The sequence below is a fragment of the Leopardus geoffroyi genome, chromosome B1 (assembly GCF_018350155.1).
Source record: "Leopardus geoffroyi isolate Oge1 chromosome B1, O.geoffroyi_Oge1_pat1.0, whole genome shotgun sequence".
Taxonomy (NCBI): Eukaryota; Metazoa; Chordata; class Mammalia; order Carnivora; family Felidae; genus Leopardus; species Leopardus geoffroyi.
Genome location: NC_059327.1, coordinates 189,441,895 through 189,464,307, shown reverse-complemented (window position 1 = coordinate 189,464,307; position 22,413 = coordinate 189,441,895). Strand labels below are relative to the sequence as shown.

At 40.9% G+C, this 22,413-nt stretch overlaps 1 protein-coding gene across 16 annotated transcripts in view; it reads left to right on the top strand.

The window, feature by feature from the left end:
• Positions 1-22,124, top strand: part of SLIT2 (slit guidance ligand 2) — a 375,185-nt gene extending 353,061 nt beyond the window's left edge. For all 16 annotated transcript variants that reach the window (XM_045474419.1, XM_045474413.1, XM_045474417.1 and 13 more), the window contains 5 exons: positions 558-688; positions 12,967-13,121; positions 18,517-18,808; positions 19,014-19,225; positions 20,351-22,124. In XM_045474419.1, the coding sequence (XP_045330375.1) occupies positions 558-688; positions 12,967-13,121; positions 18,517-18,808; positions 19,014-19,225; positions 20,351-20,592 (1,032 nt within the window). In that variant the 3' untranslated portion in view covers positions 20,593-22,124. The remainder of the gene's footprint in view (positions 1-557; positions 689-12,966; positions 13,122-18,516; positions 18,809-19,013; positions 19,226-20,350) is intronic.
• The last annotated feature ends 289 nt before the right edge of the window (positions 22,125-22,413 follow it).

Sequence of the window (22,413 nt, the reverse complement as noted above, 5' to 3'; positions counted from 1 at the left end):
AAGCCTGTCTCCCTGTCTTCCAGCATTTGCCATACCAGATTGTTACAAGAAGAACCTAGTGGGTTTCAGGTAGAAATCCTAATTTTTACTGACTTGGTCCTCAAAAGCCCACAAAGGCTAGAAAGCAGGATAGAAACAGATCTCCCACTGTTCATGCCATAACTGTGAAGAATGTTTTTTTATGTGGAATATAAAAATCAGTCTCACTCAGTGCAGTTACATTTCATATATGCCATAAAGACAACCTGGAACAGGAGTGAAAAGAACAGGTAAGTGAAGATCTCCAGCAGAGAATGTTTCAGGCACACCCAGTGGTGTTTACTGAAGTGTCTGTTACTGTGTTGTTGGTTTTTTTTAATTCTTTATGAATCTATTTGCATCAAAGTAATTTAGGAACGGGTCACCTTTCAAGTCGTCCTGTCAGCGCGCGCTACTGTTTTCTCATAGCTATAAGGAAAAAATAAGCTGTAGGGAAAACTCTTCGCTAAGCAGTCTTCTTTTTGATGAAGTACGTGTGGATGGCGGTGCGTCCTAATGTCAGGGTTACTTCCTACTAGATTGCCACAGACGAAGACAGTGGAATCCTCCTGTATAAAGGCGACAAGGACCATATTGCCGTCGAACTGTATCGGGGACGGGTTCGTGCCAGCTACGACACCGGCTCCCACCCGGCTTCTGCCATTTACAGGTGAACATCTCTTGGTTACTGAGAGAAGAGCCGTTTCTCCTCTATTTTTCTGTAATGGTGAGGGGAGGGAGTAATTTGGCCCCAGCAGGCTTATGATCGGTGTCTCATTTAGGGGCCCGGCAGGAACAGGTGCCATACTCAAGTTGGATAATGGAGGAGAGATTCTTAAGGGGACTTTTTACAAAGATTGGGAGGGATAGTACAGTAACCTGGGACCAGTAACGAGGGATACAGCTACTGCCCATATGCCTGGAGGGGTAAGTGGAGGCAGCACTCTTGGAAATCCATGCTCAGAAAGGGACTCGTGGCAAGGACTGCCTTGGCAGGAGATGCGACCTTCAACAAAGGGATGCAGTCAGTCCTTGGAGGAGGAACCAGGACTTTTAAATACCCAGCCATCCTTCTCCTTCCCAACAGCCCCCTGCCTGTGCTCCCCTTTGGCCAAATCAAATTCCAGACAAAAAGGAACCCACTGATCACAGTAATGTAGTTTGCACATGAGTCTCCCAGACCCCAGAACAGAGTGAATACAGGTGGAGAGTAGCTCTAGAAAAGAAACTGCAAGATACCCAGCACAGTGAGGAATTTAACATTACCTTTCATTCAGCAGTACTTATTGAGCACCTACTGTGTGCCAGGCCGTGATCCAAGCTTTAAGGAACAACACCCTTGCTCTTAGGGAGATTACACATAATAAGCCAAGGGACACATATAATATGTGACCGGTAATGTGATTTATTTTGGAAGTTCCCTAATAACACAATGATAATGATGATATTTTGAAGATACAAAAGGAGTCGTATTCATGGGGCATAAATTTTGCTGGAAATGTACTTTTTGCAAAAGATTAACCTCTGTTGGATCTCAACACTAATTCACTATCATAGAAATAACTGCCACCAATTAGAGCGAGGTCACAAAGTCATATGCAGTCAGGGTTTTTCAGGCAGGTAACTTCAATGAACTAATCAGGCCGGCTGCAAGAGAAAACTGTGTTCTCATCATTTTACTCTTGAAAAAATCAAACTTTTTAAAATTACATCAGTACTTCCACGATAAATAGCCTTGATGTTGGCAGTGTAATAGAAGTGTCTGTGACAGGAGTGAGCTAGAAGCAAACCTTTGTCAAAACAGGGCCAGACTGCATCTACCCAACTCTCCCTAAATGCTGCCATGGGAGAATGTGGGCCCCAGTTTTACCACAACTCCTGAGTTTTCAAGGAAGCGCATAAATCTGGATGTTTTAACAGAAGTATTCCATCCTTTAAGTATAGATTCATATTTAAAAAAAAAATACTATATGTGGTGAACAAAAAGCATCTGTAAGCCAAATACTGACAACACATTTTGGGGGCATTGATTGGGACATAAAGCTGGAGATACGGGCCTCTATATTACCTTTTTTTTTATATATTTATGTATTTATTTTAAGAGAGAGAGGGAATGCAAGCAGGAGAGAGAGAGAGAGAGAGAGAGAGAATCCCAAGCAGGGTCTGCACTGTTAGCACCCAGCCTGATGCGGGGCTTGATCCCACAAACCATAAAATCATGACCTGAGCCAAAATCAAGAGTCAGACGCTTAACCAACTGGCACCCCTGGCCTCTATATTATTGATGTGTGTATCGATGTGCTTCAAAGCCCTTCACGTCCTATCCCGATCCTTTATAACAGTCCCGAGAAAGTAGGTGCCAATTGTAGGCCATGAATGGAATTCAGAAAGTCCTCTTAGTGGTGAGCTAACCCACTTGGGAATATTTAGAGCATGGAAACAAACACATCATTATTGGTTTCCAAATGGAGTATATGAATTTCATGTCCAAATGGTGATGAATTAATGCCAACATTTTAGATATTGCTAGGCCTTAAATTATATAGCCTCAATTTGTTTGAGCCTGTAAAAAAGTTTCAGCATGTTGGTTTTGTGGTTCATTTTTGTTTTTTACTTTTCTCTTTTATTTTATGCAGTGAAAGAGCACAGCACTCTCAGAAACCATAGTAAAGGTTCTTGAAGTTGGTTTATTAAAGCTAGTGTTCACATAAAATATACTTAAAATACTTCTAGATAAGTTGTAGAAACCCATGTGGTTATATCAAAATGAGAAGTTACCATAAAGAGCTTATCTTCAGTCTATGTTCTTTCCATCGTTGCCTGACAAACAATAGAGCATACCATATGAAGTTTGCAAAAAAGAATAATATCACATGATATGCTTTTCTTTATGAGCGAGAAGTTCACTTCTCTGTTTGCAGATCATCTAATGGGGACATCTGTTGTAAGGTCCAGGGAAAACAGTTTTCATTTAACTCTTGGTTTTTGATTTATGGCACAAAAATGAAGAAAATCATCACATTATTTTTAAGTATAAGGAAAGTCATCATATTATTTTTAGGTAAAAGAAAAGCAACAATAACCTAGAATTCAGATAGAGAGATGATTGACTGGTTGATTGGTTGATGATTGATATTGATATGTGTATGAATATATTAATACTTCAGTATGGAATAGAAAACAAATGCTTCTGTGAAATAGAAACTATAGAGAACAGTTGAATTATTTCAGCACGCTAGGAGATTTTAGTTTTGACAAGTAAAAATCCTGGCGCTAAGATGTGTGTTCAGATCTAGGCTTGACCAATTACTGGGGGAGAAACTTGGAGCAGATACTTAATGTTTCTGTGTCTCATAAATCATAGCTATAAATAATGATACAGCACGTACCCCATAAAGTCACTCTGAGTATTAAATCCCAAACTTAGCTCTGTCCTCACTCCTCACTCACATTGTCTTCATTCTCATCTGCATGTAGCAATACAGGAACATTTTTCTGGTATCTATTTCTGGAGTATAGCAGGGGAGTTGAAAGTGTATTCTCTATCCTTACCCGTTAACACTAGAAGTACAGATTGTTTACCATTTCCATAGAGGGCAATTGAAAATATGTATCCAGGTTACAAATACATTTACTCTCTAACCTATGAAATCCCAGTTCTGGGAATTTGTGCCACAGATATACTTGAAGATACAGACATGATATGTGCACAGCTACTGCACTGCATCATTGATTACAAAAACAAAAGTTAGGAAACAGCCCTTTTCTAGTTTATACAATGGAATGTACTGTTTAAAAGGGAGGTGGAAAGGGAAGGAGGAGGTTTTCTATGTAGGACACAGAAAGATTTTCAAGGTGCGGTGCTCTGTTCAAAAGAAAAAGAAGGCAGAAGAGTGTCAAAGGTGGGTAAATCAATACATGTATTTTTATGTCCATGCATTTGCATAATGAAAAACAGAATGGGGCGCCTGGGTGGTTCAGTCAGTTGAACATCCAACTCTTAGTTTCAGTTCAGGCCATGATCCCAAGGTTGTGGAATAGAGCCCCACATCGGCTCTGTGCTGAGCAAGGAGCCTACTTGGGATTCCCTCTCTCTCTCTCTCTCTCTCTCTCTCTCTCTCTCTCTGCCCCTTCCCTGTGCTCACACATGTGCACTCTCTCACTCTCTCTCAAAATAAATAAGTAAATATTTTTTTTAAAAGGAGAGAGAAACTAGGAATAGAGAGCAAAGAGTGGGATGGAAGCAAGAGATTTGTGTATGAACACCACTTCACATCATTTTGATTTTTGAGCCATTTGAATGCCATTACCACTCAAACTAAAATTAAATAGAAAAGGACAGGTGCTCTAAAGATAGTCTGCCTTGATTCAAGCCCCAGCACTGCCATCTATTAACTGTGTGCCACGGGTAAATCGCATAAGCAATCTGGGCCTCACTCACCTGGTAAATGGGTGTAAATGGTTCCATTTTGTGGGATTGTAGTAAGAATTTTATGTTTGATACATGAAAAATATTTAGAACAACATATACCAAATAGTGCTAGCTATTGGGATCATAAATTTAGAATGTCTGAAATACAGCTTATTTTCTTTGCTTCACCCAAACCTGTGTCCCTGTCACATTCCTACTGTCATTGAGAGCGTCGTAAACCTGGAGTTCCTCCTCATCTTTTTCTTTCCCTCACCTTCAACTTGAAATTGGTCCCAAGTCTTCCTTCTGCTCTTACTAATTTTCTGGCATTTATCCAAATGCTTCTGACCTTGCTCAGGCCCTACTAAAATGTGACCTCTGAGGAAAGGTACTCCTTCTCCATCATTATAGAGAAAGCCATCAATAACACTGTGGCCATCTGCTCTCCCATAAATTGCTTAGTAATTATTTTGTCTGGTTGAATTAAATGTTCAAATCTTGGTGTTTCTACTTTATGTAACATTATTAAAATACACTAATGTTTTAAAAGGGAGTAGTCTTACATATTGTTACACCAGAAAATATGTTCAGTTTAATTGCATGATGTTATGTTATAAAACATTTAATGTAGTAAAAATGTATTTTCCAAATTCTGCATTATTTAATGTGCTGTTGGAACACCGTGTGTGGGAATAAGTTTGTACATTGAGTGACTCTTTTCAGGTGTCTGGTTAATCTTCAACATTGATGGAAATGGATTTTGTTTATTTTAGTAAATGAAATCTGATGAAATTAGGGGAAAATAATTATACATTAAATTGTTTCTCTATGATTTTTTTTGGTTTAAAAGGCTTCATTTTATTTTATTTTATTTTATTTTAATGTTTATTCATTTTTGAGAGAGAGACAGAGTGCTAGCGGGGGAGGGCCAGAGAGAGAGAGGGAGACACAGAATCTGAAGCAGGCTCCAGGCTCTGGGCTGTCAGCAGAGAGCCAGATGTGGGGCTCAAACTCACAAACAGTGAGATCATGACCTGAGCTAAAGTCGGATGCTCAACCAACTGAGCCACCCTGGTGCCCCTCATTTTATTTATTTATTTTTAATATTATTTTTTAATGTTTATTTTTGAGAGACAGAGAGTGCAAGCAGGGGAGGTTCAGAGAGAGAGGGAGACACAGAATCTGAAGCAGGCTCCAGGCTCCGAGCTGTCAGCACGGAGCCCGATGCCGGGCTCAAACTCGCAAACCACGAGATCATAACCTGAGCCAAAGTCAGATACTCAACTAACTGAGCCACCCAGGTGCCCCAAGACTTTATTTTAGATGTCAGTCATTGTCTTAAATGGATCGGTATAAGAACCATTATATCGTGGAATTATGTCTAGAGAGAGCAGTTAACATAGTTTTAAGTATGCTTAAGAGAACCCAAGATGTAGCAGTTATTCCTCCTTCACAGAACTGAAGTAGCCTGCACATTTTCTCGTTTTATCTCTTCTATCTGACAGAAGACTGAAGTTTTTTGCAGACCTACATACCACTACCAGGGCCAGCCATGCAGGCAGGGGTGGGGAGCTACTGTTTTCAAATAGCACACATCAGAATCACCTGAAAAATGTGTCAGAAAACAAATCAGTGGGCTACATCTCTAGTTTCTGATTCAGATCTCAGATGAGATCACGTTCATTGCCGCAAGCTCCCAGGTGATGCGCTGGCCCAGGGACCACAATTTGAGAACCACGTGTGTAAAAGCAATATATTTGAGCTGTGCTCCAAGAGCCAGTGGTGTGCATCTCTTCCCGTATCCAAATTCTGGGACATCATGCCTGATGTTGATGTAGAAATCAGCCGTGTTGGGGATGTGTCCACCACAGCGGTCAGCAAATGCTACAAGTCCGGACTCTTTTTCTTGTGTCAGAGAACCGATTTTACACACTGCCAGCACCCTGCTGTCTAAGGAACCTGATCTGCAACAACAGAGATGACAGAAGTTTCTTAACAAGTGAATGAATGCACAATATCACACACATGCCTAATTTTTATTGTGCTGAGAGAATAGCATGAAAAGGGACTTGGTAATAATGCCATGAATGAATGAATGAATGAATGAATGAGGTTGACTGCCTAAACTTAAAGCTACCATCAGCAGTAGATCCTGAGATAGGGATGGATTTTTTTTCTCAAGCAGGCTAACAATTGCCCTTCAAAGTGATATTTTTTTTTTCATCCAGACAAGCAGAAACTTAATAATAATAATAATAATAATAATAATAATAATAATGGTATGCTTCTTTCTTTAGATTCAGATTAATGTTATTTTCCAAACCAGACAGCTTCTTGAGAAACATAGTCAACTACTATTTAAAAATGAGGAAATCAGGGGTGCTTAGGTGGCTCAGTCAGTTGAGCGTCTGACTCTTGGTTTCAGCTCAGGGCATGATCCCAGGGGCCTGGGATCAAGCCCCGCATCAGGCTCTGTGCTTAGCATGGGAGCCTGCTTAAGATTCTCTTTTCCTCAGGGGCACCTGGGTGGCTCAGTCGGTTAAGTGTCCAACTTTGGCTCAGGTCATGATCTCATAGTTTGCAAGTTCAAGCCCCGCATCGGGCTCTGTGCTGACTGCTCACAGCCTGGAGCCTGCTTTGGATTCTGTGTCTCCGTCTCTCTCTGCCCCTCCCCTGCTTGTGCACTCTCTCTCTCTCTCTCTCTAAAAAGTAAATAAACTTAAAAATAAATAAATATTCTCTCTCTCTAAAAATAAAATAAAATAAAATAAAAATGAAATCCAGCTTCCAATTATGAAATGAATAAGTCACGGGGATAAAGGGTACAGTATAGGGAATATAGCCAGTGGTACTATAATAGCATTATACGGTGACAGAGGCTAGCTACACTTGTAGTGAACACAGCATAATGTATAGAGCTATTGGATTGCTGTGTTGTATACCTAAAACTAACATTGTGTCAACTGTAATTTTTAAAAATTAAATTAATTTTTTAAATGAGGCAATCGGATGAACCATCTTATGAAAGCAGAAATTGTACCACGCGTTAAGCAGTTTTCGTATTTAGGGAACAACACGACATCAGAGGACTTTTCCCTACCAATTATTAGGTTTGTTTGGCTATACAGCCTCTGGGTTATGCAACTTACAGTCTTACATGAAAAAAAAAAAAAAAAAAAAAACAAGGAGAAGGAGAAGAATTTAGTCTCATTGGAAAAACAAACAATAGACAGAATCTGCGAGGTCTCATTTCCAAGATAAACACTCAGCAGTTCTTGATAATGCCGTATGGGAAGGCAGCACTGTTTACCAGCTTTATAACTTTGAGCAAGTTACTTCACCCCTTTGGGCTTCTATTTCCTAGTCTAAACAATTGGAAATATACCTGTTTTTCATGTGTGGTTTGGAGAACTGGAAGTAACACATGTAAAATCCCTGCTATAGTGCTAGGGCACAAGTGGCTCACGATAATTACTGATGCTGGTGGCTTATGGATATCCTTGACGCTCAGATATCCTGATAAGGAAGGATAAATGCAAGTGTCATTGCCTTACATGTGACTCTTACTGTATGTTCAAATATATAAGTCCCTTTTTTATTTTAGTGCATTTTTATTTAAATTAGGTAATTTGCCTCAAAAGCACTTATTAAAATCTAAGTATGCTTGGTCAATCAATTATTTTGTAAGACATCCCTTTGAAAACTCGTATGCACCTGCATTAATACCTTTAATCCCTGGGGCACCTGGGTGGCTCAGTCAGTTAAGCCTCTAACTTGGGCTCAGGTCATGGTCTTGCCATTCATGAGTTCAAGCTCATATCGAGCTCTCTGCTCTCAGCAGCAGAGCCCTCTTCAGGAACTCTGTCCCCCTCTCTCTCTGTCCCTCCCCTGCTCTTACTCTCTGTCTCTCTCAAAAATAAATAAACATTTAAAAAATAATAATAGTACCTTTAATCCCCTTTGACCTCCTATTCCTTTTGATTTGAAGAGGTAAACAGGGAAATATTTTATCACCATCTCCACAGATGAAGTATCTTCATCCCAGAGATAATCAAAATGAGATGACCAGTTGAATTGATCTGGCTTCTGATTCCTATTTCATTGCATAGAATATGCCAACAGATTCTTTAAATTTTTAAGGGGAAAAACTAGAGCTCATATAAGCCAAGTAAACTGTTTGCCTTTATTAAACTATTGAAATACCTTAAGATTTAAAGTCAAGATAGAAATATAAAAATGTCATGTTGATGCATCCTACATTAAAAAAAGGGGGAAGGAAGGAAGGAAGGAAGGAAGGAAGGAAGGAAGGAAAAGAAAGAAAAAAGAAGGAAGAAGGAAGGAAGGAAAGAAGGAAGGAAGGAAGGAAGGAAGGAAGGAAGGAAGGAAGAAGAAAAGAAAGAAAAAAGAAAAGAAAAAATCATAGGCAAGTTACAGCCTCTCTTCTTTTAGGCTCTGAGTTTTTAAACTCTTTTTCTGTAACAAAACCACAAGACATAGTTGAGTAACTGCTTTGTCTTCATACATCCACTGAGAAAATCAAGAAAACAAAATCTCAGCTAATAGGCAAGTGTAGTAAAACTAAATGCATACTAATGGTAATAAATTCGATGTGTGTTCCCAGTGGAAAGTCTCAATGTTAAGTGATTCACTTGTGACTCTCATGAGTCATCAACTACACAGTTCCCTCGGGAGTAGTGAAAGAACATATCAATACTTCTCAGAACCCAAAAGGATGTTGTGCATTGTGAGTGGATAGGTAAGAATGACCGGGATAGACTGTAAAATCGATGATGGCTCAGTAGTATCTTGTAACAACTGACGTGTTAGTCACCACTTTTATTTTAAATGGTATAGAGGCAAAGGATTTCTGGACATCCCCTGGTTAATCTCCTGCTTCAAAGGGCAGCATGAAACACCAATTTAGAATATTCTTAGCTCTCAAGTACTCTCTTCAGGCTCATACACACAGTATCATCTTAATGAGCAAAGAATCTAAAAATATTAATTTCACACTACTTATCTGTCAAAAGACCATGGTGAGGCCTCATTTAATTCTAAGGAAATATAAACGGAATTAAGTTTAGTGATAACTTTTGGGAGGAAAAAAATCTAACCAGTCTAAATTTCACATATGATTGGGAAAATAGAATCCCATTCCATGTTTGAAATCTATGTACTTTATATGTCTTCTCATAACCTTCAGACTTGAATTATATGATTATGACTTTGAGGGCGACTGGGTGCCTCAGTCGGTTACAAGTCCATCTTTGGCTCAGGTCCTGATCTCATGTTCATGGGTTCGAGTCCCGCGTTCTGTCAGCACAGAGCCTGCTTCAGATCATCTGTCTCCCTCTCCCTCTGTCCCTTACCTGCTCTCACTCTCTCTCCCTTTCTCAAAAATAAACATTTTTTTAAATAAGATTATTACTTTTTCTTTTCTTTTTTTTTTACAATTCGATGATTTCTGGTAAATGTACCAAATTGTGTAACCATCATCTAAGTGTTTTTTGTTTTTTTTTTCATAGAACGTTATTCTTGGGATATTTGGGAGAAAAAATCACCTATTAGAAGCCTGGTAGTGATGAGAACACATGCCATTTGTATAGTACTAGTTACTTTTCAGGTTTTTTATTGTAAATGTGGCACGTAATAATTAAAAATGTGTACTCTAGAAGCAGGAACCCCAGCTTCAAATCTGTTTTAGCAGCGGGCTTTGCCCCCTTGAGTACCCTAAGTGCCCGGTTGTTAAGGTTGTTTTGATTCTTAAGAGTTATTACATGTGAAGTTCTTAGAACAGCAACCGGCCGATAGTCTGGGCTAAGTAATTCTTTGGTCTTATTATTTGCATTTCCCTGATGAGGAAAATAAAACAGAAAAATGACTTGAAGTCACACTAATCCAATGTCACACATCTTAAGGAGGATAGACTGAACCAGATTTATCTCCCAGTATTTCCTGCAGAATATGACTACCGAAAAATCCAAATTTTTAAGTAAAATTCATCTTTCGGATGTCCTTCCCTGGGTCTGCTTGAAACCTCTTTACTATACCCATAATCTAGTTAGTAGTGCTAAAAAACCGTATGTTATTGTTAATAAACCTCCCTCGCATTTCATTTACTTAACATGCATATATTGAGCATCTACTCTTTATCAGAAACTTTCCTGGATACATTAAGGAATACAGAAATAAATAACACATAGCTCCTGCTTTGAAGTAGCTTACTCAGTTATGCTGCATCAAACACTATCTTTAACGATGGCATGCCAGTGTTGATTGTCTAAGACTGACGTGTGACCAGGAACCCATTTTCTAGTACAAATGGGACTTTTCTTTGCAAATGTAAAGAAAAAAGGAAGTCCCGTGTTAATATTTATGACTTAATCAAGGTCAGTGCTCATAGAGCAGTCATAGAAAACCACTTACATATTGTATATGATCACAACGGAAAAAGCAATTAATTGGTCCCCACTCTCTCTATGCACATCTTCATTTCAATAGTTTACGTAAAACTTTTATAACTTGAACAAGATATGCCTCCAAAGAAGCTGTTATATTTCTGCTAGTCTTTAGCATTATTTTACAGTTAATATCAAAAATAAAGCTAACTAATTTCTTCCTGAAGAAGATACTGAAATAATACTGGATTATTTGTATGATGATGGCAGTGGCAGTGATGGTGATGCTGATACCTAACTTTTAACTTTGCACTTTCTATATGATGGATGTCTCACTCTGCACTTGTAAAAAAATATATATTTCATACGACCTCAAATTAATCACCAGAGGGTGAAATATATATTAACATTTACTGAAGAGAAGACTGAAGTGTATAAGCAATTAAGTAACTTATCTAAGGTCAAACATTTCGTAAATACAAGACCAGGATTCAAATCCAGGTTCATCTGACTCTAAAATCTGTATGCTTACCCATTAGCTAATAATACCATCTGGTATATTCCTTTAGAAGACAATCCTATTTAAGACCAGTAGCAGTTGGTATCCAACTTTTTTAGTGAATGATTTTCCTGCATATTGTTTCCTCTGTTGATTTTAATGGTATTGAGTGTTGGGATAATTAAATCTGCAGAAGATAAAAACATTGATTGGCAGATTTAATATTTATCATTCAAAAGATGATATCTGAGACAAATTATCAAAGATCTTTGTACGTGTGAACTCTTGCAACCATTTAAAACCAGAAAACTTCAAATATTTTCACAGTTCTGCAGAATGGTTTAGAGTGTGGTCAAACCACAAAAACTTTTTATTCTGTGTTGGCAAACAAAGGGATATGATTAGACACCTGTGGTGAGAACCATACAGAAATGTCAACACATTTTTTTCTGTTATTTTCCAGGTGTGGCCTATTTGCAAACTTAAATATCAGTACCCAGAAATTTAAGCAATCAGCGTGTATAGGGAATATTAAGTATGCACAGTTTGACTATCACATGCTCCCATATTTCCATGTTTGAGCCTTTTTTTTTTTCCATCTTCCTAGTTGATATCCCAGCATAGTGGGTCTTTAATATTCACTACTTACTTTTGGCCCCAACTTCCATTATGCCGTATTTTGCCCCCATGGAGGGAGGTTAATATATTCATGACACTGCCATGTATCAATTCTTGTTTTCTTCATTGGTCCCATGCTCCTCTTTGCTGTTAACCCATGTGTTAGATTTACAAGCACACTTCACAGCCATATAGCACCTGCCTAGTAATTGTACCCCAGTTCATCTTATTTTAACTCCCCATTTTTCATTTATCTTTGTTTCTTAATCTTTTTGTTTTTAGCCATTTTGTGAATTTCCATATGCCCTCTCAAATTCTGGAATGACTGTTAGACCTGTCCCTTAAAAGTAATAGAAAACTGAAGAAGCATTGTCAACACTACTGGCTATGACTGTGTTAAGCATTCCATTGAATCTGTTACTCTCCACTGAGCATAGACTTCTTCACAGTAATCTCATTTGATGGCCATCCCTCTGAAAATGCAAGGAAGGGAAGAGTGTATTATCAGTTAATACATTTTACCAAGCACAATGATCCCACCAAGTTGATTCTTCCTGTATCTGTGTGTGTGTTCGGGTAAGTCTTACTGTGCAGCATTTAAAAGATCAAAGCCAGTGATAATCTGTAGAGGATATTTGGCACCAATGTGGGTTCTTTGTCTTAAATACTATTTGGAGTAACAGTATCTAGAAAAACAAAACTTTAGTGGCATCTAAAAGCAAAAGAATAAATTATCCTTTATAATTTCTACATAGTGGAAGAATATGACTAGAGAGTGATTCAGTGTATCCATTTCCACCCCTCCCAATGGGAAAACAAGCTTACTTTGTATCCATTCCTAAAAAGTAGAAATTGATTGTACTTCATCTTCTATCTTGAAATCAACTACTAGTGTTTGTCTTTATTAATGTTAGATAGGAGTATCTTTTTCCTAAGAAGTGCTTACTGAAGTTTGTATTTTAACTTCTTTTTGTTAATAAAAAGAAAATTGAAGCATTAGTTACGTTGCTTTTTCTTTGTAGCGTGGAGACGATCAATGATGGAAACTTCCACATTGTGGAACTACTTGCCCTGGATCAGAGTCTCTCCCTTTCTGTGGATGGAGGGAGCCCCAAAATCATCACCAACTTGTCAAAGCAGTCGACTCTGAATTTTGACTCTCCACTCTATGTCGGAGGTAAGCTCTGTTGCAAATCCAGTGGGTCCCCAAGATCTGTGATTCTCACCACAGACTAATTCTGAAGTTGTTGATTCCTGGTATTGTGGCCATTGACCAATAGTGATCAGCCACTGAAAGATGGACAGCATGGATGGAAAAGAAAGAGCCCTGGATATGTGTTAAGAGACCTGTTTTGTGCCTGTCTCAGTCTGTCAATAACTGCTGCTGTGGTTGGACAGGTTCTTGTGGTTCGTATTATGATTGCAAAGTGCCCTTTAGCAAAAACCATCAGAAAATTTTGGAGAAAAATTCGAGGTTTATTATTTAACAAGAGCTGAAAATTACACAGCACACCTGCGGCCACACAGCAAGGTCTTAGGGAGAGAGAGAGAATGAGAGCACACACGTGAGAGCGATAATGCATGGGCCTGGGATGCTGCTTTTGTTGGGATCAAAACCAAGCTATAAAGAAAAAGAAAAAAAAGCTCTGTCAGATGTTATCATTTCATATTATCAGTGCTACCAGTTGCCAACTAATGTAGATAATAGGATAATTATTAACCAAATTGAATGATGAATGAATGAACAATGAATTAAATGTGCAACTTGTATGGCATAACAGGAAGTACTTCTGCTGAGCTAAGACCTTAAGGTGAACAAACAAGAAATAGAGTTGGAAGGGTAGATTAGGGATTGGAACAATAGAGTGCAGTTTCTGGACTTTTTTTTTTTTTTTTTGAAACCAACAAGAAGGCAGAGGAGGAAGAGATGAGAAACAGAGGTGGGGCAAAGTTCTGAAGGAGTCCAGAGGAGAGGACCCACAAAGAAGAGAACCTTCCTCTGTGTGTGTGTGTGGGCGGGGGGGGGGGGGGGGGGGGCGGGTAGCAGGTGGTAGAGTGGGGGGCAAGTGTAAGCTGGTGGTACAGAATTTCAATTTTCAGGCAAAGGAGCAAGAAAGCATGTGATATTGAATTGAGTTACATTGAATTAAATCACATTGGATTGAGGTGAATTGACTGATAAAATTAACTCATTTTAAAGGTAAGTAAGCTAAAGCTCTTGAGCAGATCAATGTAAGTGATTTCCTCAGCAGGACGGGCATTTTCACAAAGTTTGCATTATTTCTTGCCAAATAGTAACCTTGGGATTCTACATAATTATGTTAACCCTTCCAAGACGTTCTTGAAAATATTTTTGGAATTGTCCTGAAAGTTCAGAGCACCTGTTTTTTTTTTGTAATTTTCAGCAGAAGATCTTAACACATTGAAAGACTTTTTGAATTGTTAGGAACCATTGGTTATTGAGTATCTACCATATGCTGAGAACAAGTTAATACATGCATAAATGTTACAAAGTTGAAGAAGTATCCCTTCTTGCCCAGGGGAGTAGGGAAAACAGACAAGTCTTCAAGTAACCATAGTAGGTTGTAACACAAGGATTGCAGAGTGAATCTGCTCAGCAAGTTGAATGATGTAATTGCTTCATGATAATCACAACTAGGAGATTCATTTAAAAATAAAAGCCTGCACTACAGTTAACAGCCATTATGTTGGGATTGGTAAAGCAGGTCACAGATGTACCTGTGGTTTGAGGGAAAAGAAATTATACTCACTGAGCACATGCTATGTGTCCAGCACGATCCTCAGAGACTTTAGGAAGTAGGTATGATTTTGTTTCATAGTTCCTAAGGGACAGCCTCAAGGACTTTACAAAACTTGTCCCAGTTCACAAAGCTATGAAGTAATAGAGACCTCATTTGGGTCTAGGTCTGGTCTGTTTGACCCCAAGGCCATCTATTTGCACTGCCACTCACTTTTTAACATCAAGCAAAAAGGGAAGCCATCTGAGTTTTGTGGCTTTTTGTTTATTTCTGGACTTGTCCTACACTTGATTTATTGTGCTTTCATCAGAAATCATTTCATTGAATCTTTTAAAACCCCTTTACAATGCAGTGGGGGGGGGGGAGTACAAAATGGGAGTGCTTAGGTCAGAACATTTTTCAAAAAGGGGGGAAAAAGTTCTACATTCATTCCAAACTGAAAAGTGCCAATCTTTCTAAAGATGGAGGGTCAGGAAGAATCCATCTTGTCCCTCTGTCCATCCAGGCCTTAAGGAAACCACCTCCAATCTAGCCTCACTGCTAAAGAACACCTGGGTCTGTTTCCTTCCAAATCAGAGCCCAGTCTCAAGGGTAATTCAAATTTAAAAAAATACAACATAATCGTAAGACCGCATCCCTGGGTTCTGTGTGGCAAAGGCAGGAGAACCCGAGTTAGCAAAAGAGAGTGACATACCTCAGCTCATCTTTTTCCCCAAGTTTGAAAAGATGCACTCCCCAAGGCCAGCCTGGAGGCACTGCACCCCATGCCTTAGGCCCACCTGCAGAAGTGTTCTTTAGTAAAACAGGGAGGCAGCTCTCCCTCCCAGGCCTTATCAGCTACCCATGACATAGGCTTTATGTAACACAAAACAACAAATCTTTCTGATTTTCTATATAATAGTCTAAACAGAATGTGCATTATCTAATAGAATTGTTATAAGTTAAGAACTGCACTTAGAGACCCCTCCATGAATCACACATCTCGTCCTCTTGCCGCCATTGGACAGAGGACCCCAGTCTTGACCCTTGATTTCTTTATTGTCATGTTGAAACATGTATAGCTTGTTAAGGTTAAAAATGGTCTACCAAGTTATCTGTTGTTTGGTAGATTGATTGAATTACAGCTATAGTCCATGGCATAGAGGAAAGGCTAAAAGCAGAAAATCAACATGGGTCTGCTTCTGTTTTTTTTGTTTTGTTTTGTTTTTTTAAGTTTATTTGTTTATTTTGAGAGAGCACATGAGCAGGGGCAGGGCAGAGAGAGAGAGGGAGAGAGAGAATTCCAAGCAGGCTCTGCGCTGACAGTGCAGAGCCCTATGTAGGACTCAAACTCACAAACCGTGAGATCATGACCTGAGCCAATACCGAGAGTCGGACGCTTAACTGACTGAGCCCCAACATGGGTCTTCTTCTGTTGGTAAATTCAGACCTGGTTCACTGGTCAGAAATGTGCCAAGCATGTGAAAAGGTTGAGTCAGAATAGCTTTAATTCTGTGATGTCCTGTTCAAAGTAAATATATGTGTGATACATCATTTTCATTTAAAAATTATTATAATCATAGCTGGATCTTGCATAAGTGTTAGCTTTGGGAATGAAAGGAATACATTTACTAATTGTTTCTTCCTGCCATGGAACTTCGCTGGTATTTAGTCTTGACATGTGCACGTAGGTGTATTGGACCTGATATCAAAATAAGCTATTAAAAATAGTTTGGAAGTTCTTTTTAAATGTGTGAAAAAGAAGACCATACATGTGTGGTCTATAGATACGATTAAATTGGAAGACCTTCTCCCAGACCAAGGAATTTTTTTTAACTTGTGCTTTCCTGGAAATGGTACCTTTCATTCTTTTGACCTGCTCTACACAGCAACTCAGTTTCCAGGGCCAAATGGACATAGACTAAAAGTCTGAAGTTATGGAACTTCAAAGCCAACACAGCTAATTCAGTACTTGTCAAAGTGTGATCACGGAGCACCTACATCAAAGTCACCCTGCATGTTAACATTTAGATCCCTGCACCCCAAGCCTTCCTACCAGTCAGAATCTCAAGGTGGGGAGAGAATGCGGCCCGGAGCCACCTCCCGAACATGGACCTGTGGTGGTTCTTATGTATGAAAGACTTGGAAACAACTGCTCTGGTCCCTCCATTCATGTTCTACATGAGAAGACCAAGCCCCAGAGAGGTTGAAAATGATAGGCTCATGGGGCGTCTGGGTGGCTCAGTCAGTTAAGTGTCCTACTTCGGCTCAGGTTATGATCTCATGGTTCGTGAGTTCCAGCTCCGCATCGGGCTCTGGGCTGACACCTTGGAGCCTGGAGCCTGCTTCAGATTCTGTGTCTCGTCTCTCTTTCTGACCTTCCCCCACTCATGGTCTGTCTCTCCCTCCCTCCCTCTCAAAGATAAGTAAACATTTAAAAAAATAAAAAGAAAATGGTAGGCTCATGGGCACACAGACCAATAATAAAGACTGACTTCTGGCCTAGTGATTCCGTACACCCGCCTGTCTGCTTTTGGTACCTGCTAGAACTCCAAGGCAGCTCCTCTGAATCCAGACGTGGTGCTGTCATGTGTCAGGCCCCAGGGAGAGTGAGGGTCCTGGTCTTTCTAAGCGGCAAACCCTCTGGAGAGTGAGAATGGAGTCTTCCCCAGCCCGTGCCCTCCAGCCAGTAGCTCGGAGCTCACAGCCAAGCACAGTGAGGGTGTGAGTGCTGCGGGGGACGTCAGCCGCCATGAAGGCCTCTGGCTCCCTCCCCTTACCCCACTGCAGTCTGGACGCTTGTCTCATGTAGGATCCCATCCAGGAACTATTTCAGGGTCTGGCTTAGGCCATGGAAAGATTCCTCAGTTTTGCCAAATGAAGGTTACCAGATGACTGTCACTACTGGAACTTATATATGCAAAGATTGCAAATTCTGTTTTCGGAGGAATTTCTTTTGTATGTCTGGTTTCTTGGCATATGAAGGCTTCACTCTCCATTAGCAAGAAAATAAAAATGATGTCAATGAGGTGCTGTCATGACAGGAAGCATGAGAGCGTTTTTCAGACGCTGACATCCACAACTGGGCTCAGGATGTTGCCAGTACTGAGCTGTATTGGTTCCCAGCTTAGAATTTGGCAGGGCCGGGGTGAAAGGTTGCAGCTTTCACCCCCTAAGACTGGACATACAAAACCGCTATCTAGAGATAACGGGGTTCACTCATCAGCGGAACTGCAACCCGCTCCTTAACTGGGCAACACTGAGCATGTCACCCAACTCTCACTGTGCCTCCCGGAGCTGTCGGCTTCCAGGGTGTGTGTCCACGTTGAAGACGTCGGTGGAGAGAAGGGGGACCACTGATCTCTCCCCCCCATTCCTGATCCTGCCTTTAGCCTACAGTAGCTACACTTTGAGGTTTTATGTATTTATGCCTCTGGGTCAGGTTTGATTTGAAACAAATGTTAAAAATTAGAGACTGACCACCAATGAATTTGGTTCTTTATTCTAGTTGCGCATTAGAATTGCCTGGAGCATCTTCTAAAAAGGCAAATCAAAACAAGGAAACACCCTTCTCCTCTCCCTCCCCTCCCCTGCCCAGATAATGTGACCCAGTAGGTCTGCGCTGAGGTTCTAAGCATCAATATTTCTTCAAAGATCTCGTATGATTCTAATGTGCAGGCAGGGTGAGAACCACAGGACTGGATGCCCATGGTCTCTAGCTGTCCTAAAGGAGTGTCTCTGACTCCCACCCTGCAGGAAGACCTAAACGGGTCTGGGTGGCAAATGGCTGAGGCTCCTCCGAAGAGCCGACCGGTGACCTGTGTCCCTCCACAGGCATGCCCGGGAAGAACAACGTGGCCGCGGCCCTGCGCCAGGCCCCTGGGCAAAACGGCACCAGCTTCCACGGCTGCATCCGGAACCTTTACATCAACAGCGAGCTCCAGGACTTCCGCAAGGTGCCCATGCAAACCGGCATCCTGCCAGGCTGTGAGCCGTGCCACAAGAAGGTGTGTGCCCACGGCACGTGCCAGCCCAGCAGCCAGTCGGGCTTCACCTGTGAGTGTGAGGAGGGATGGACCGGGCCCCTCTGTGACCAGAGGACCAATGACCCCTGTCTGGGAAATAAGTAAGTTTGGGCTGCTTGGCAGTTACACACACATACCCCAATCCTCGAAGCAAAACCCAGGAAGGGAGGGAAGGAGGGGGAGAGGGAGAAGAGGAGGAAGTCGGCGCATTAGCACATCTCCTTCATATTCCTCCCATGACCCTTTCTCCATTCTTATCCGCTCTGCCTGATGCGTTTGTATTCCCATGTTCCTCCTCCGCTGTAGATGTGTGCACGGCACCTGCCTGCCCATCAATGCATTCTCCTACAGCTGTAAGTGTCTGGAGGGCCACGGGGGAGTCCTCTGTGATGAAGAGGAGGACCTCTTTAACCCCTGCCAGGGGATCAAGTGCAAGCATGGGAAATGCAGGCTCTCAGGACTTGGGCAGCCCTACTGTGAATGCAGCAGTGGATACACGGGGGACAGCTGTGATCGAGGTAAGCCACCTGCCTGGGACCCATCCTTGGGACCCAGCAAGCAAGAGGACCCCACATCTTTGAAAAGAGAGAAAGGGAGACACACGCACATGCACGCACACACACACACACACACACACACACACACACACACTCACAGGAGTGATCTGAGGAGCACCAGGTCTGTGTCTGGCTTAGAGTTGCTGCTGGTGATTTATTTCCCAGTGGTGTGAGGGCACCAGGTGTAAAGTGTCCTCAGCCTCCACAGCGGGATTTTGTGCCGCCTCCACACGTCTTCTCTGATGTGCTGTGAAAAATACTCCTTTTTACCTTGTGTAGCAGCACGCTTACTTCTCTCGCTTCTTCCCATTACCTGCTGTCCCCATCCACATATATTATTAATTCGTCTCTGGCACAGAGGGGAGGGCCCTCACCGTCCTGCTCCAGTTTTAAGACAGAGTCACCTTTGACCTTAGAACCAACGGATTCAGCACAGCACAGCACGCAGGTGAGAGGGAGGGAAACGTGCTGACTTCTTGGCCCGCCTTCTTCTCCTTTGCGTGATCGGAACGTGCCTTGCCTCCAGCTGGCGCACACTTCAGCGTGTGCATCAGAGGGACGAGACAAGAGGAACGTGCCCGTGGAAGCTTTTAGCAGATGTCTTTTTTTGAACTAGTTCATACTAGGGTAATTTATGAAGTCAGTGGAATGTTACTTGTATTAAGTAACAGATTGAATGATATGAAACCCCAGGTCTAATAAATTAAATTGCACACTCGCGGGAAACTGCTCCCTGTGGTAAACAAAACCAGCTGTTCGTAGTGTAAAAACAGAAGATGTGTATTTTTGCAATAAAGGAAAAGATTCAGGAATCCAATTTTCTTGTCAGTCCAATAGCATGGTATTTATAGTCCGCGTATATAGTATTCGCTTTGCGGACCATAAAGCCTCCCCCCCAAAAGAAGTATTTTGCAAAGACCAGCAGGCTGTGCCCTCAGCCCATCATATGGAATAGAAGGATGGTGACAGCAGTTACACTTGGCGGACAAAGGGAGGACCTCCTGAATTGAGTGGTGGGTTCACGGTCACTTGGCGTGACTCACAGTGGCTGCCCTGGAAATGCTTGTGCCTCTTGTTCTTTTCTAGAACTCTCGTGTCGAGGGGAGCGAATAAGAGATTATTACCAAAAGCAGCAGGGCTATGCCGCGTGCCAGACAACCAAGAAGGTGTCCCGGCTGGAATGCAGGGGTGGATGTACGGGAGGGCAGTGCTGCGGACCCCTAAGGAGCAAGCGACGGAAATACTCTTTCGAATGCACTGACGGGTCTTCGTTTGTGGACGAGGTGGAAAAGGTGGTGAAGTGTGGCTGTACCAGGTGCGCCTCCTAAACGCGTCCCTGGCAGCGTTTGTCTTTGGGAAATGTCGTCTACTTCTTGACCATGTTGGACTAATTAATAATGCTTCATAGTGGAAATATTTGAAATATATTGTAAAATACAGAACAGACTTATTTTTATTATGAGAATAAAGACTTTTTTTTTTTTCCTGCATTTGGGAACAAAAAAAAAAAAAAAAATGCTTGAACTAACGCTTCCCCGATGCTAGAGAAGTATGAAGAGAGAGATACCTGGAGACATCAGAACGAAAGTGGGAATCGTTGCAACTCGAATTCATCTTTGCGACATGCTGAAGACAGAAGCACAGGCAAAGGGAGAGCCGAGCTGCCCTGTGCTGCCGTGAAATCGCCCAGAGCATAAAACCCATGCGCCCTCGTGCTGCTCTTTGTGGTTTATGAGGACAGACCAAGCACGCGCGTGTGAATGTGAGGACGCAAGGCGGAGGAATGGGATTCTAGAGTTCATAGGACAAATGGTTGAGAAATACGATGTGCAAAATAGTGTCCTGAAGACAAGGGTTCTATTCCCGAGAGAGATGGGAGTGCTAAAATAAGTTTTATGTTCTTTGTAAACGTCAGCATGTTAGCAGAAGAAGCACACAAAAGTGTTTATCTACCGTTTTCCAGTATTAATTTTTTGTAATATAAATGATAAAGGAGATGATAAAGAACCAATAGATTATTGATAAATAAATTAGTAATAATATGAATTTTTGTTTCTATGAGTTCTAAACAGCCCTATACAGTATTCAGTTTCCATGAGAAATATTTATTGTATCAGAGTACATTGTACTTAACATTTTAGGCCATTCTTTTACTGTTTCTCAATGCTTTAATATATATTAATTTATAATTGTCCTGATATTTTTGTATATTTTTCAAACTTAAAAGTCAGGATCTTTTTGGGTTTTTTTGGCAATAGTACTAACATAGGGTGTTATCTTGGGATAAATATGTGTTGATCTGTTTGTTTACCTTGACATCTGACCACTGGTGTCACTGACCTACTGGCCTCATTCAGGACACCTGCAGAGTGTAAAGTCGATGCGTGAGATGGTCATTGTACAGAAAGAAGTGGCCCGCCCCTCTGCAACATGTCCCCACAAAACAGGATGGTATATAGCAGTCAACACTAGAAGAGTAGGTATTTTACAAATTAATATTTCCTTGACATTTTTTGCCCTTTTATTGCGGGTGGGTAGGGAGAAAAAAAGGCTGTAATGTCAAGAACTGTGATTTTTTTTTCCCAAACAATAAAGCTCCTTTATTACCTTAATGTTCCCATGTTAACATGTTTGCTGCTAAATTACAATGTAGAATGGATAATGATTTATAGTGGACTGTGCTCTTCCCTTATTAAAATCCCAGGGTACCCTGTGAAGATGCAGATGTTTCTTTTCAAAAAACTTTTTTTACACAAAAAATTAGATGTACATGTATAATTCATTGTGCTTTGTCTTTCTCCAGACTAATATCAGTTATACTACTGATGGTTGTAAATTAAACAGATATTTACTTCACTAACAGCTTGGTGATTTTCTTAGAAATTGTAAAATATTTAGAGTCCACTCCTTAAGAATTTCTTAATCAAAATGATACAAAAAAAACTTATATTGTTGACAGGAATTGGTTTAAGATTAGCATATTGTCACATCGGGGGACTTTGGAATGGCCACATGAGAGGAATGGACAGAAGAATACATTCTCTGCTCTGACAAAAGTGCATATTCAACTAATTCCTTCCAAAAAAAAATATATAAGGCGAAGTCTAACTAAACCACAACTGGTATTTCATTTTTGTTCTCCTTTCCTC